General features: G+C 40.5%; 1 protein-coding gene across 2 annotated transcripts in view; it reads left to right on the top strand.

Moving 5' to 3' along the window:
* LOC105007102 (ATP-sensitive inward rectifier potassium channel 1-like) overlaps nucleotides 1-15,673 on the top strand; it is a 35,266-nt gene extending 19,593 nt beyond the window's left edge. The window contains exons 1-2 of one of the 2 annotated variants that reach the window (XM_010865900.4): nucleotides 9,673-9,897; nucleotides 13,772-15,673. In XM_010865900.4, coding sequence (XP_010864202.2) covers nucleotides 13,782-14,888 — 1,107 coding nt within the window. In that variant the 5' untranslated portion in view covers nucleotides 9,673-9,897; nucleotides 13,772-13,781 and the 3' untranslated portion in view covers nucleotides 14,889-15,673. Of the gene's footprint in view, nucleotides 1-9,672; nucleotides 9,898-13,771 lie in introns of those variants that run through there. The other variant, XM_020056639.2, reaches the window with a different exon arrangement.
* The last annotated feature ends 1,523 nt before the right edge of the window (nucleotides 15,674-17,196 follow it).

Below are 17,196 nucleotides of genomic sequence, written 5' to 3'. Positions count from 1 at the left end.
GCATTAAGTAATTAGGAAAAAAATTCTAACTTTGAATTACACATAGTAGAAACATTTGAGTAAGAATGACATTAGGATCTACAGTGTTCTTATAGGGACTTTCATCAACTATATTTTGAGCGTTATGGTTCATATAGGGACTTTCATCAACTAAATTTGGAGCGTTATGGTTCATATAGGGACTTTCATCAACTATATTTAAAGCGTTATGGTTCACATAGGGACTTTCATCAACTATATTTTGAACGTTATGGTTCATATAGGGACTTTCAGATATTAGGAAGTGGATGACAGAGAATTTCTTGCTCTTAAACTCAAATAAAACAGAAATGCTCCTTTTAGGACCCAAAAAACAAAGAGCGTTGTTAGCAGATCTCACTGTGAACCTCGACGGCTGCATGGTCGTATCCCAAAAAAACTGTAAAAAACCGTTGGCGTTACCCTTGACCCTGACCTCTCTTTTGAAGAACATATAAAATATGTCTCAAGAGTTGCTTATTTTCATCTTCGAAACATCGCAAAAATTAGAAACTTTCTATCAAAAACTGATGCAGAAAAATTAATCCATGCTTTCGTTACTTCTAGATTAGATTACTGCAATGCTCTTCTCTCTGGTTATCCAGACAAATTAATAAATAAACTTCAATTAGTGCTGCACACAGCTGCTAGAATCCTAACTAGAACAAAAAAATTTGAACACATTACTCCTGTCCTGGCATCCTTACATTGGCTGCCTGTTAGGGTTAGGGCTGATTTTAAGGTTTTACTCTTAACCTATAAATCAATACATGGACTTGCTCCTACTTACCTTGCTGAAATGATCCAGCCATACATACCTACACGTAACCTTAGATCGCAAGATGCAGGCCTTTTAATTGTACCTAGAATTTCTAAACAAACAGTTGGCGGCAGGGCCTTTTCTCATAGAGCTCCACTCCTGTGGAATGATCTGCCAATTAAGGTTAGAAATGCAAACTCAGTGCAAACTTTCAAGTGTCTACTAAAAACTCATCTCTACAGCACGGTTTATAATTAGGTGTAGCCTGGCCCGGGGGCGTGAAGGTGACCAGTAGGCTTGATACTGTCCACCCTTGCTGTCTTGCCAGGTGGGCTCTCGTCGCCACTGGATGCCCTCCCTCCAATGCCCTTCGGGGGAAGAGTCACTGGCTTGTTGTTGACTCTCTATTGCGCACTTGTGCAGTTGGGCTGTACGCTGCTAGCAATACTCGGCCCTCATTCAGGGGGGTTGCGGTTGGTGGGTGTCCCTTTGGTTGATGCCTGGCAATGTGGTTGGATTGATTTCCTGCCTGTTGGGCCCTGTCCGGGGCCTCCCCCGGGTAGGGCCACAGTGTCACCGGACCCCCCCGTCTCAGTTTCCAAGGTGTTACGCTGCTATATTATTGTGCTGGGGGACATGAGGGATGTACTACTAACTTTTCTCAGTTTCCTCCAATTTTAAATTTTAGAAGGAGATGAGGTCCTGGTCCACACCTGCGGATTACCTGGTTTGGGGGGACCGTTGCTGTTCCTGTCCTTGTCCACCTGGTCATACTTCTGACCTAGTCTAAAATCGAATATACTCTGGATTTAGCCAAGAGAAATTTATTTATTATTCCAATTGGACTCTTAATATCTCACCCGGCACAGCCAGAAGAGGACTGGTCACCCCTCTGAGCCTGGGTCCTCTCTAGGTTTCTTCCTAAAATTCGACCTTCTTAGGGAGTTTTTCCTAGCCACTGAAATTCAACACTGCTGTTGTTTGCTCCTTGGGGTTTAAGGCCGGGTGTCTCTGTAAAGCACTTTGTGACAACTGCTGTTGTAAAAAGCGCTTTATAAATACATTTTGATTGATTGATTGATTGATTTCATCAACTATATTTAGAGCGTTATGGTTCATATAGGGACTTTCATCAACTATATTTAGAGCGTTATGGTTCATATAGGGACTTTCATCAACTATATTTAGAACGTTGTGGTTCCAGTGTTGGGAGGAGGACTTAAGGTGGGCCAGAACTAGTCTTTCGAAGCACTTCATGAATGTGGGGGTCAGAAGTCATTCAGCCTAGACACAGACGACTGCTTCGGCACTGACAGAATGGTTGCAGTTTTGAAGCAAGCACGTTAGGACAACCACCTGGGCCAGTGATTTCCTAACCACTTTCTAACCTTAATTGGCAGATCATTCCACAGTAGTGGAGCTCTATGAGAAAAGTCCCTGCCTCCGGCTGTTTGTTTAGAAATTCTAGGTACAATTAAAAGGCATGCATCTTGCGTTCGTAGGTTACGTGTAGGTATGCATGGCTGGATCATTTCAGCAAGGTAAGTAGGAGCAAGTCCATGTATTGATTTATAGGTTAAACAATAAAACCTTAAAATCAGCCCTAACCCTAACAGGCAGCCAGTGTAAGGACGCTAGGACAGGAGTAATGTGTTAAAAAAAATTGTTCTAGTTAGGATTATAGCAGCCGTGTGCAGCACTAATTGAAGTTTATTTATTGATTTGTCAGGGTAGCTGGAAAGAAGAGCATTGCAGTAATCTAGTCTAGAAGTAACGAAAGCATGAATTTGTTTTTCTGCATCCGTTTTTGATAGAAAGTTTCTGATTCATGCAATGTTTCGAAGATGAAAATAAGCAACTCTTGAGACATATTTTATATGTCCTTCAAAGGAAAGGTCAGGGTCAAGGGTAACGCCAAGGTTTTAGGAACACCAAAGCATAGCTTTGACTTGTCAGAGGATATGCCATCCACACTAATGAACTGATATCTTTCAGATAAATAAAATTTAAATCACGCTAGAACATGTGTATGTAGCCCAATATGGGTTTCCAGTCTCTCTAAGAGAAGGGAGTGATCAATAGTGTCAAAAGCAGCACTAAGATCAAGAAGCAGCAGAACGGATACGAATCTTTGTCTGGGGAAAAAATTCAAGTGTCCCCATTGATACCTGATCAGGGAGGTTCAGGACATTTTTAGGACAACTAAGATTTTGAGGACCATAACTATTTGAGGAGTCAGTTATTTGTTTTCTAATGGTGATGACTTCAAAGAAGTTCATGTATTCATTACAACTAAAGTGAAGACCCACTTTGCTTTTTTGCTTTGCTTTTTTGTATATTTTTCTGTATCAAAGAGAAATTTGGGATTGTTTTTATTCACCTCAATCAGGTTTGTGAAATAAGCTGATCGAGCAGACGTGAGTGATTTTCGGTATTGTAGTGTACTGTCTATCCAGGCTAGTCTATATACTTCCAACTTGGTGGAGCGCCACTTTCGCTCCAATTTTCTGGAGGCTTGCTTAAGTGCTCTAGTATTGTCAGTGTACCAAGGAGCAAGTTTCTTGTTGCGTATATCTTTAGTTTTTAGTGGTGCAACTATGTCTAATGTATTTCGCAGTGTTGAGTTTAGATCCTCGATTTGATCGTTTACAGATTTATTTACTCTGTCGTTAATGAGCGAACTTGTAAGAATATCAAGGAATTTATTTGTAGTCCGAGAATTTATAGTACGGCTTTTGAAACTCATTGTTTTGGGGGCAAGTAGATTTCTTGTTTTAACGGTAAATGTAATAAGACAGTGATCCGATAATCTAGGATTTTGGGGGGAAATTATTAGATCTACAATATCTATTTCTCGTGACAGGACTAAATCTAAGGTGTGATTGTGTCAATGTGTTGGACCTGAGACATGTTGGATAAAACCCATTGAGTCATTTATGGCTTCAAAGGCTTTTTGAAGAGGGTCATTGGACTTTTCCATATGAATATTGAAATCGCCAAAAATTTGAATACTATCTGCCATGACTACAAGGTTAGACAAGAATTCTGGAAACTCATTGAGGAACATTATGTATGGCCCGGGGGGCCTATAAATAGTAGCTATGTAAAACGATTTATCGGCCTGGTTAACTTTCATGAGTAAAACCTCAAAAGAATGAATATCAGTGATATGTTTGAGAGTAAATTTATAAAAATAAATATTTGCAACACCCCCTCCTTTTCGGGATGCACGAGGGATATGATCACTAATATAGCCAGGAGGAGAGGCCTCATTTAAGGCAATGAATTCATCAGGCTTTTGCCACGTTTCACATAAACCAATAACATCTAGTATATGATCAGAGATTAATTCATTTACTGTAACTGCCTTTGGAGCAAGGGATCTAATATTTAGGAGTCCCATTTTGAGATGTGAGGTGATACAGTCATTTTTTTTTGTGACCGAGGTGGAGGAAGGCTTTATCTTAATAAGGTTGTTTTTGTTAGCACTACCTTGTTTAACTTTTCTCAGCCTGGAACGAGTCACAGTGGCAATAGGTAAAGCTGTACTAACTACTCTGGCTATGCTATCGACGGACTCCACTATGCTAGCAGGCTGGCTAACATGTGTGGTCATGGTGAGGCTATAGCGGTGAGACTCCTGTCAATGTTCCTAGATAAAAGAAGAGGACCACTCCAGCTAGGATGGAGTCCGTCGCTCCTCAGCAGATCAGGCCTGGCCCTGAGTCTCAAAAAGAGAGCCAGTTATTTACAAACTCTACCTCCTGCGACGGGCAGAACTCCGTTTTCATTCAGCGATTGAGTTGCGCAAGTCTGCTGTAGAGCTCGTCACCACCCCTAGCTGGGAGGGGGCCAGAGACAATTACTCGATGCTGACTCATCTTTCTAGCTAGTTTACACGCTGATGCTATGTTCTGCTTCGTAACCTCTGACTGTTTCATCCTAACGTCGTTTGTGCCAACGTGAATAACAATATCTCTGTACTCTCTATACATGCCAGTTTTAGACTTCGCTAGCACCAACCCCAGATTTGCGGCTATATCGGTGGCTCTGCCCCCCGGTAAACAGTGTACGATCGCCGACTGATTCTTTAGTCTAATACTGTGGGTAATGGAATCGCCGATGACTAAAGTTTTTAGTTTTTCAAGGCCACCGCTAGAAAATGCCTGCTGATCATTCCCCTCCGAAGACGGCTCAGGCCTTGACTCCGACTCCAGTGGGGAAAACCTGTTGAAAGTCTCAGTTGGATTTAGCAATGATTCAGGTTTAACTGGTCGACGGCATTTCTTCCCAGTGACCAAGAGAAAGTTCTAACAAGACTATCGTTTCTTCCTGGTGGCACTGACGCAGTTTTTTCTATTTCTACACTATCATAATCCTTGCCTGACATTTGCGTCAGAAGCCGGGCCTCTAACTCTGCTATCTTTAACTGAAGACGGTGTTCAGGGGTGAGTAGTTCTGTTAATTTTGTCCAAAAAGAGTCCCGGTGTAGTAAAGTTGGGTAAGAGGTCAACAGATAAAAAATATTGCGTTGGTAAAACTCTTAAAGTAGACATTTGACCAATTAGTTTAATAGAGTAAATTCGAAACAGTTTGGCAGGTAGCCAGGTAGGTAACAGCAGGCAGCGTACAGCACGTCAACAATCCCACAATGCAATGCAACAATGCTCAGGTGACCACCCTCCGGGGGGACTCTCCACCCTGGTATCTCAATCCTTGCACTCTAACACTAGGATGAACCCGTCAGTCCCTTTGTCAGATAATCTTTGCATCGATGTCTTACCCAGCTGTCTCCACAGGGACATATATGCCATGAATGCCATTGAATCAAAGAAAGAGAGAAATATAAAAAATACATCATAGTAATAAAACTCAGTGCAGATCACACATCTGCGATGGATATTCTGAGGGGGGGTCATCTGGGGGGAGCTCAACTGTAATGGCTGGATCTTTGTTGTCCCTGTCAAAGCGATTGTAGAACCTGTTTACTCGTTGTTGATGACGACGTCGCTGGCTGTAGGGGTAGGGTTCTTTGGCCGGTAGTCAGTGATGGCTTGGATGCCCTGCCACATGCGTCTGAGTTTAAGTGCTCCTCAATCCGCAGTTTGTGGTCATTTTTAGCCCCCTTGATGCTCCTTTTCAGGTTGGCCCTGGATGAGCTGGAGGCCTCCGCATCACTGGATCTGAACGCAGCGTTGCGTGCCTTTAGCAGCTTTCAGACATCTATGTTCAAGGCTTCTGGTTGGGGAAGGTCTTTATTAGTTAATGGTTTGTGACATTGTTAATGCAGATGTTGATGTAATTCAGAACAGAAGAAGCATACAATTAGGTTCAGAAATAATTGGACACTGACACCAGTTTTGTTTTGTCTATTTACCAAAGTTTTGGTAAATTTTGTCAATTTAACAAAATGTATTCTAGTTACAGTTAAACAATGAATATGGGCTTAAAGTATCTCTCAGCTTTAATTTGAAGGTATTCACATCCAAAGTGGAGTAAGGGTTTAGAAATGATGGCTCTTTAATATGTAGCCCCATCTTTTTCAATCAACCAAAAGTAATTGGACAATTGACACATGGACAAGTGTGGGCTATTCCTTTATTTTTCATCAGTTAAGCAGGTAAAAGGTGTGGAGTTGATTCCAGGTGATGTGGCATTCACATTGGGAAGCTGTTGGTTGGATGGTGCTTCACTTTACAGATGGACAATGACGCAAAATATATTGTGAGAGCAACCCATGAGTTTTTTAAGGCAAAGAAGTGGAATATTCTGCAATATCACCTTATCTCAACCCGATCGAGCATGCATTGCAGTTGCAAAGCATCAGTAGATGTGCAGTTTCCTGTTTGCTAACAGCAGCCTTTCGTTGCTAGTTTAGCATTAGCATCCGGAGGTATTTAGACTGCAGTGACGTCAATGGATGTGCAGTTTCCTGTTTGCTAACAGCAGACTTTCGTTTCTAGTTTAGCATTAGCATCCGGAGGTATTTAGACTGCAGTGACATCAATGGATGTGCAGTTTCCTGTTTGCTAGCAGCAGCCTTTCGTTTCTAGTTTAGCATTAGCATCCGGAGGTATTTAGACTTCAGTGACATCAATGGATGTGCAGTTTCCTGTTTGCTAACAGCAGCCTTTCGTTTCTAGTTTAGCATTAGCATCCGGAGGTATTTAGACTGCAGTGACATCAATGGATGTGAACCCAGAGCCAAGTTAAAAGGATTTTGATTTGTTTTAATAGAGTTAGCCTATTATGCATTTATAACATTTTATATTACGCATCTAGGGATCCACACTTAGTATAAATTTAACATTGATCTTTGTAACCATAACAACTGTCTTGATTGTCAGTGTTTGATTCTGCTATAATTACATTTGAAAGTAACTGTAACCGCCTGATACTTAAGACCAGGAAGTTTTTGACAATAAAGAATGTATTTTAAATTGGAATAAATTAATTAGTTTATTGTGCCTTTTAGACAAAGGGAGGAATTGTAGAATATATATTTATTGGCATTCTTATTTATTCATTATTTACTTATTAGAAGGGTCTTGTACTCTGTATGTTTGAGCAATAACACTTATGCTAGAAACCTAGTCTCTCTCTCTGTCTCCAACTTGTAAGGCCAGTATCTTGTGTTCAGGGGCAGTGATGAATGGAATGTTGGCTGAGCAGGGCCTTGGCTCCTTTAAGCAGTAAGAGAAACAGGCCTCTGCCTGTGCCATAAAACCACCATAAGAAACTGTTCTCTAGGAGGAAGCTCTTGAACAGCAGGGGGTTATTATTACTTACATCCTACATGTGAACAGAGTTCTATTCCTTATTGGGAAGAGCATAGTCAACTTGAGTCCCCATATAGTGTGTATCCATATAGTGTGGATATAGCACCAAAACAAAAATAGCTATGTATTAATTATATTAATGTAATTTGACTTTACATTATATTAATGTCATTTGAATTTACATTATATTAATATCATTTGACTTTACATTATATTAATGTCATTTGACTTTACATTATATTAATGTAGTTTGACTTTACATTATATTAATGTCATTTGACTTTACATTATATTAATGGAACTGACTTTTTATTAATGGCATTTTACTTTATATTATATTAATGTTATCTGACTTTACATTATATTAATGTCAGGCAGGCAGGTCAGAAGGCAGGCGACTAGACACAGAAACAGACGGGAACAGGGCAAGGAAGAGAAGGACTGGCTTAAATAGGAGGAGACAATGAGATGCAGGTGTTAGTATTCCGGTGATTGTGACCGTGAATGAGAGCTGTGTTCAGGTCCACTACACCATGAGGGCGCAGTGGTACCGGGCAGAGGGTGTTGGAGGCTGGTACCGGGCAGAGGGCGTTGGAGACTGGTATCGGGCAGAGGGCGTTGGAGGCTGGTGCCGGGCAGAGGGCGTTGGAGGCTGGTGCCGGGCAGAGGGCGTTGGAGGCTGGTGCCGGGCAGAGGGCGTTGGAGGCTGGTGCCGGGCAGAGGGCGTTGGAGGCTGGTGCCGGGCAGAGGGCGTTGGAGGCTGGTGCCGGGCAGAGTGCGTTGGAGGCTGGTGCCGGGCAGAGGGCGTTGGAGGCTGGTGCCGGGCAGAGGGCGTTGGAGGCTGGTGCCGGGCAGAGTGCGTTGGAGGCTGGTGCCGGGCAGAGGGCGTTGGAGGCTGGTGCCGGGCAGAGGGCGTTGGAGGCTGGGGCCGGGGCGTTGCGAGGACCTAACAGCTACATTCATTCCAGAAGTGGAATAAACTACCAAAAGATCTTAGACGTGCCCCAAACGTATACATTTTTAAATCCAGGTTAAAAACACTTCGCTTTTCACGTGCCTATGACTGAGCGTTTAAACTTAGCCACACTGTTTAGCCTTACAGATTTTATAGCTTCTTATGTTTTTTTTATTGATTTTTAAGCTATTGTATTTGTATATATTTTTTCCTTTGTAAAGCACACTGATTATTATGATGTATTTTATATTTCTCTCTGATTTATTTCGTTATTATATTTGTATTTGGTTTCTTTTACCAATCATAATGCAAGTTCTGGTGCTATCAGAGGAATAACCTCTATGTAAATGTAACAATCTGCAGATGAAGGAAAATGCACGTTCTTGTGCTGCTGTTTAGTCATCGATGTAGGGTATTATCTCACAAAAGGATTTAAAGAGAGTGCTCCTAATCTCATTTTGTTACCTGTATAAAAGACACATGTCAACAGAAGCAATCAAATCAATCAAGATCTCTCCTTGTGGAGTTGCATTGATCATGAGAACGGTGAGGAATCAGCCCAGAACTACACAGGAGGATCTTGTCAATGGTCTCAAGGCAGCTGGAACCACAGTCACCAAGAAAACAGTTGGTAACACACTATGCCGTGAAGGACTGAAATCCTGCAGCGCCCGCAAGGTCCCCCTGCTCAAGAAAGCACATGTACAGGCCCGTCTGAAGTTTGCCAGTGAACATCTGAATGATGCAGAGGAGACCTGGGTGAAAGTGTTGTGATCAGATGAGACCAAAATCAAGCTCTTTGGCATCAACTCATGTTTAGTAGTAGCTGGGCAAGTCCCATACATCAGAAATGGTAGTTGGCCCAGTCCCAGACATCAGAAATGGTAGCTGGCCCAGTCCAAGAGACCTGCAGTGGTAGTTGGCCCAGTCTCAGACATGGGTAGTGTAAGCTGGCCCTGTCCCAGAGATCAGCTGTGGTAACTAGCCCTGGGTGACTGAGCTGTGTGGGGTAAACACATAACCATTTAACAGCCCTGCCGGAGGTTGGTACCAATACTTTATGTTTATGTAAACATCACGTCAAGGGACTACAGTCCTACCAACATGAGGCTTTATTAAAGCATACAGGTATCACTGTAAAATGTGTAACAACACAAAACTCACAAAACCAACAACAGGGCTAAGATAGCTAACATTTTAATATTGATTCAGGAAACCAGCAGGAGAAATTACTTCTGAATCTTAATGAAAATCTTAGTGATCTGTTGTAATTGTATTGTACATTTCTGAGAACACACCTTCAGAAAGACACTGTGTAAAACGGACTGGCGAAAACTACTAGGGTGCAACACACATTTGGATTTCCATTATTTTTATACAAACAGGTAATGTCTTTATAAAAAAAATATATATATGTTTCTGTTTCCTTTTTCATGGTATGTGAGGTTCTTATATTTACAGTAGCAGGATCATTATTATCCAGTGAGTTAAAACTGAACTTAATATTCTCTTTAATCTAAACAGTTTAATGTCAATGAAATGCACTTTGAGTCTAAGGTGAGCTTGTTGTTTCAGTGTTACTCTCTCTTTAATTAAGACATTTCTACATCCGTTAACCCACGGTACTCCCAGTCAGTTTACCTGTCTGATTGGGTTAGTAAGAAAGATGGACAGTGGTACAAAACATGTATTTGTTAACATTATCTGTGGCTTATGTTTATTGTTGCTGGTGCTTATGGTACTTAGTTTAGTTAAACAAATATGCTTTGTCTATTTCAGTTAATGTTAGCCTGCTAACTAATTGTTTGCTAATTAGTTTGCTCAACTTTCATAATTATCTGTGGAAGGTTGAGTTTGGAGTATTTAGCTTCATGCACAACACAATTATTTCAGAATCTAGTGGAAGATTTTGTAGAAGTCTCATTACTGTTTTTAATATTTTTTTATCTAAATATATTTTTTTCTCACATTTGTGATTTACATACTACTGAAATTGATTAATTGTTCTGTTACAGTTAACAGTTAAGCACATTCTGTGAGAGGATGCATCTTAATGATTTATCAGTTAAGCAAGTTGAGTTTGGATAGCTACCCTGAGAATTACAAGACTAATATTGAAGAGAGGCCATTTTTATCAACTTGGGAAACATTCCAATCTACAGCAAGGTCTGTAAATAATTGGACACTGACAAATGTTTGTCATTTTGGCTGTTTACCAACATATATTCAAGTTATATCGAATATACAGTAACTCTTTAATATGTAGGGAACAAATTGACTCAAAAGTGTGGGCTATTCCTTCCTTCATTATTTTTCATCAGTTAAGCAGGTGAAAGGTCTGGAGTTGATTCCAGATGTGGCATTCACATTTGAAAGCTGTTGCTGTGAACCTACAACACATGGTCAAAGGAGCTCTCAATGCAAGTGAAACAGGCCATCCTTAGGCTGAAGAAAAAGAGAGAGAGAGAAAAAAAGAGAGATAGCAGAAATATTACGAGTGGCCAAATCAACAGTTTGGTACATTCTGAGAAAAAACATACTGGTGAGCTCTGTAACACAAAAAGGCCTGGACGTCCATGGAAGATTACAGTGGTGGATGATCATAGGATCCTTTCCATGATAAAGAAAAACACCTTGACAACATCCAACCAAATTGAGAACACTCTCCTGGACGTAGGTATATAATTACCTGCCATAAAGATAATACCTCTCAAGAGCAAATACATAGCATTCACTACAAGCTGCAAACCATTCATAAGCCTCAAGAATAGAAAGGCCAGAGTAGACCAAAAACAATCAGACCAGTTCTGGAACAGCAATTCTTTGGAACGATGAAACTAAAATCAACCTGTACCAGAATGATGGGAAGAAAAAAGTATGGAGAAGGCTTACAACAGCTCATGATCTGAAGACATCATCTGTAAAACACAGTGGAGGCAGTGTGATGGCATGGGCATGCATGGATTCCAATGGCACTGGGTCAGTAGTGTTTATTTATGATGTGACAGAGGACAGTGGCAAAAGAGGATTTGCTAAGGATAGAAACAAGAGGCTATACTGACACCTGGAAAATGTACAGCTCTGTGGTGTAGTGTTTAACAACACAACTTTTAACATGGGTATCCCGGGTTTGAATCTTGAGATGGCAACACTTTCTATTGCTGGCCGGCTGAACTAGGCTTGCCTGGTTTATGTTGTTAATGTTGTTCATTCAAATTTCACCTTCAATAATCCCAGCCAACAGGTAATAACCTTTGGATTCAAATTCAAAGCTCCACAGTTACGTGTCAACCTACATAACCTGGATTATTACATATGCTGCCTACTGTACACCCATCTCATCTTTGGGGTGCCAGAACTGTGGTGAGTGGGAGTTATTATTTCATAGAGGGGAAACCAGGAGACATGAAGGGTCAGAAAAAAGTCAATCTTCTGGAACCTTGGAATTCCTGGTTGCTGTATAAACAACAAATGTGCATCCTTTGGATTCCAGCTGTAGTCAACAGTCCTGAAGTGGCTGCAAGGAAATACTCAAACTCAGATGTAATCAAAAGTTGGTTTGAACAGTTCACAACTGCTAAAGATCTACTAGCTAACCTGAAGAATGGTTTCAGCCCACACAATCTCCCACAAAATGATAGGAAGCCCAGGAAGAGAGACACTAGAAATGGTGATTGAACTTTGCATAAATCTTTCTGATAAAATGTGCTGTGGACCAACGGACCAATTTGGAGTTCATTGGCAAAGAATTAAATGTTCAAAGTAATGCACACATAACCAACAGTTAAATGTGGGAGATGTTTGGTAATGCAATGAGGTTGCTTCATTACCTTTGGTATTGGGGCACTTGAACATGTAAAAGGCATCATGTATCAATAGAGTAGATTATCAAGACATTTTGGAGCAAAATGTTCAGTAAATCTTTTAAAAATATTGGCCTTTATTTCTCAAGATTCTTTAAGTAGTAGTGTTGATCTAACACTTTCTTCAATGCAATAAACCATCTTAGGGTAATGTATAAGATAGGAGCACAAGATATTGAAGCTGTTTAGGTAAAAAATATCCAGTTGTTTTGCAGAACATTCTGGTGGCAAGCAGTAGTTTTTCTCTCCAAGCAATCCCCAAGAAAGTATTATATATAATTGTATAATTGATGCTATTATGCTACCACCCTGTCTAAATCAAAATAAACATTGATTCCATGTTGTGCTGCTTATCACACACACACCTGTCTGTTTCTCACCGCTTTGTCCAGGTAATCCGCCTGTCAAAGGCAGTATTGTGCTAAAGACAGGAAGTAGAACCCAGTGTGTAGCACAAACATTGACATTCATCTTTAATTTGGATAATGAAGTGGTTGGTGACAATAGGATGTACTACCCTTCAGGCAGTCCTCTGACCATTATTGACATGTACCATTGAAAAGAGACATCAAGATGTTATAACAGGTGCTTAATTTGGCTGAAAATCTACAATTCCATTAATGGATTACTGTTAATCATTTCATTAATGACTGAAAAACAGTTCCTTTTAGGTTGCACATCAGATCACAGAGGTGTTACCAGATATTCATTAAGCCAACACTTTTTTCAAGTCCAACATGCAGTGGTCAGCGCATGTGTTCACATCATACAGGCCCCATGGGAATCAAACCAACAACCTTGCCGTTTCATGCGCCATGCGAGACTAACTGAGCTACACTGGACTCCTACAGAGGGAGCAGACAAATACAGACCCAGAGTATCGTACTGCACATAGCCCAGTGAGCTGCCTGGTTTGATGAGATAGTCGCTGTTATTCTCTCAAAGGGATAACAAAAAAATAAAAATATGCAACTACATTGTCAATTCTAGCAGTTGGGCCCCACTGATCCATTATGAAGGGGAATATGAAGAGTGAATGCGTGGGAGCACTTTCCTTTATTCAGACAGGAGAATCATATTGAGACCCAATTCTAGTGAGCCCAGCAACACAGGTGAAACAAAACGCAGTGAAATTTTCACAGACAGGCAGTGGGTGTTGCATTATTATTATTATTATTATTTGTTGATTATTTACTGCAAATTAAATACGTATGCAAACCTTGTAATTTCTTTCATTAAGGTTCCCTTTATTTAATATTAGTTTTTAGGGTTGAAGATCATATATTGAAAAAATACATGCAATAATAGAGAAATCTGAAATGGGACAGATATGCCAAATATGACACAGTTATTTCAACATTGTTATTAAATTTGTTATAATTTTTTCTGATGACAGGAACTACAACATGGTGTCTGGTATCCGGAAGCGCATCCGAGACCACTTGCTTCAGCAAAGAATCTGCAGATCCCGGCTGGTGACCAAAGATGGCCGCTGTAACATTGAATTCGGCAACATGAAGTACGGCAACCATTTTGCCTACCTCATGGACTTCTGGACGACCTTTGTGGATTTGCGCTGGCGCTTTGTCCTATTTTTCTTCATTGCGTCCTTCACACTGAGCTGGTTCTTCTTTGGCCTGCTGTGGTTCTGGGTCGCGTGGAGCAATGGAGACCTGACGTGGCAGAATCCCTCCTTGGACCACCTTTACTGTGTTGACAATGTCAACAACCTAACAACAGCCTTCCTCTTCTCTGTTGAGACCCAGACCGCCATTGGCTATGGTATACGTGTCATCACACCTCTCTGTCCTAGTGCTATTGCTCTACTCATGATCCAGTTTGTCATTGGGTGCATTATCAACTGCTTCCTTTGTGGAGTGATCCTGGCAAAGATCTCACGTTCCAAGAAAAGGGCAAAGACCATCACCTTCACTAAGATGGCTGTCATTTGTCCTAAGAAGGACTTCCTTTGGCTCATGATAAGAGTGGCTAACTTACGCAAAACCCTAATGATTGGGAGCCAGATCTACGGCAAGCTGTTAAGGACAACAATCACACCAGATGGAGAGACAATCATCATGGATCAGGTGAACATTGAGTTCATGGTGGATGCTGGGAAGGACAACCTTTTCTTTGTGTGTCCTCTCACACTCTACCATGTTATTGACAAGTCTAGTCCATTCTTTGAGATGGCAGTGGACACCCTCCAAAATCAGGAGTTTGAGCTGGTGGTCTTTCTGGATGGCACTGCCGAGTCCACCAGTTCTACCTGCCAGGTCAGAACTTCTTTCATCCCTCAGGAGATTATGTGGGGTTACAACTTCATGCCCATCATCTCCCGCAGTAAAGAGGGCAAATACAGAGTGGATTTCTCCAACTTCTCCACGGTCGTGCCTGTGGCCACTGCCCACTGTCCCTATTGCTTCCACAACATTGGGCACCACCTTTGCTCACCCTCTCCAGCTAATGGAATTGACAACGGGGGATTTGAACACATTGATATTCTAGAATGAACTATTTGTTCTTTTAGAGGCAATTATTTGCCATTAGGAATTGAAGACGTTTGAGGTTTTAGTAGACCTATAAGGTTTTAAATAAACTAACATTTCAGATTGTAGTGACTTATTAATAGTTTCATGTTGTGGAAGGTCTTATTCTATATTAATAAATCAAATAGAGGTTCAGGATATAAAAAAGTGATTCACAAACTCTTTCTATTCGCTCTCTAATCCTGTTCCTGAAATGTTCCTATAGGTTTGTCCTCCAACCCCAATCTAACACACTTGATACTAATAATTAACTGGTTGATAATCTGGATCTGATTACCGGCCTCCAGGTCTCCAATAACAGGTTATGAAGATGAAATCTCTATTTATAAAATGGATGACTAAGGCACAGACATCAAATTCAAAAGGAGAGTGCCTGTACTTGCTTTTCTGACCAGCCTACATGGGAAACCTGCTTGTTTGTCAGTCACACTGACTTCTATCAAGCATTAAGGAAGCATATGGCAATTCTGCAAAAACGTCATTATATATTTCTTTACTTCTGTACTATAATCCAATCCAATAATGACTTGACCCACTCTCTGGACTGGTTGGGTCAGGAGGTGTGGCAGGTTTTCTCTGAGCTGCCCCTGGATCATGGATCATGGAATACCATCATGGATCATGGAATACCCTCCAGGCAACCTTAACATTACGTTTGCTGATCTCCCTCAATCAATTTGGATAACTTAATGCATTTTTAATAATTGTATATGTACTTTTGTTGTCTTTTAAATTGTATTAATATTGTAAATCCTGTTCACATGTCTCCCTTGTCAATGAGACCTTGGTCTCAATGGTGATTTTCCTGGATAAATAAAAAAATAAAATAGGTCAATGTGAAGTGGGAGTATTGAATGTCTTCTAAATAACCTAATAGGTCAGTGGGAGGAGGGAATATTGAATGTCTTCTAAATAACCTAATAGGTCAGTGGGAAGAGGGAATATTGAATGTCTTCTAAATAACCTAATAGGTCAGTGGGAGGAGGGAATATTGAATGTCTTCTAAATAACCTAATAGGTCAGTGGGAGGAGGGAATATTGAATGTTATGTAAAAAATCTATTAGCTCAATGTGAAGAGGAAACATTGAATGTCTTGTAAAGAACCTACTAGGTATCAGGATTGAGGCAGGACACAAGCACCGGGAGAACGGAGGACATTTAATAAAATAACTAAAACATGGCAAAACTAAAATGAAACAACAAGACCATACAGAACAATCATAACAGAAGGCTAACGCCAAAACAAAAATATTGAATGTCTTGTAAAACCCTAATAGGTCAATGTGAAGAGTATTGAATGTCTTGTAATGAATGTAATAAATCAACATGAAGAGGGAATATTGAGTGGCCCTAATGGACAGCTTCATTAAATAGTACCCACAAAAAACCAGTCTTAATGGCAACTCCGGGATGCAGGCCTTCTAGGCAGAGTTGAAAAAGGCATATCTCAGACTGACCAATAAAAATGTAAGTTTAAAATAGGCAAAAGAACACATACACTGGATGGAGGTAGATTGGAAAAAAGAGTTATGAACAGAGTTTGAGGTGTTTGGATCACAAAGAATGACATTTGTGAGACACAGACCAACTGAAAAGATGCTGGAGGAGTGCTTGATTCAGAGACTGATTAGTGACAAGACATTTACTCCAAGTTATCATTGCTAATGGTGTCACAAGCTATTGAATGAACAGGTTCATAAATTTTTTCACTTAGGAAATATGACTGCCCAAAACAAATTACTTATCTGTAATTAACTATAGCATAGGTTAGTTGTTTCGGCAACACTTTATTTTAAGGGGTGTGCATAAGAGTGACATGACATGGTCATGATACTGTCATAGTCATGACATGACATGTAAGAATCATTATGAACGTTAATGAATGTTGTCATTAGGTGTCATTCGATTGATTATGTCATTTTTTTATGCAAGGTTGACATTGTTTGGGATGTCTTTGTTATGACAACTTGACATTAACCACAAAAACATTAGATTAGATTGAACTTTATTGTAATTGAATAAGTACAGTATAATGAAATTGAAGGAGTAGGGTAGCATGTGCAACTGACATGCAGGGATATCAGCAATGAGGTTCCCGAGGTAGACAAGTACCTGTAACAACTGAAAACTTCAGACTTTGCAAGGCAGTGTCAGAGTCCAGTAGTACAAAGGGTGGTTATTGTTAGTGATGGGTCAGAGTTCAGCAGGGTTATAGCAGATGGAAAGAAACTGTTCCTGAGCCTGCTGGTACGGGAACAAAGAGACCTGTAC

This window comes from Esox lucius, chromosome 19, assembly GCF_011004845.1.
Source record: "Esox lucius isolate fEsoLuc1 chromosome 19, fEsoLuc1.pri, whole genome shotgun sequence".
Lineage (NCBI taxonomy): Eukaryota > Metazoa > Chordata > Actinopteri > Esociformes > Esocidae > Esox > Esox lucius.
This window is presented reverse-complemented; position numbering and strand designations above follow the sequence as displayed.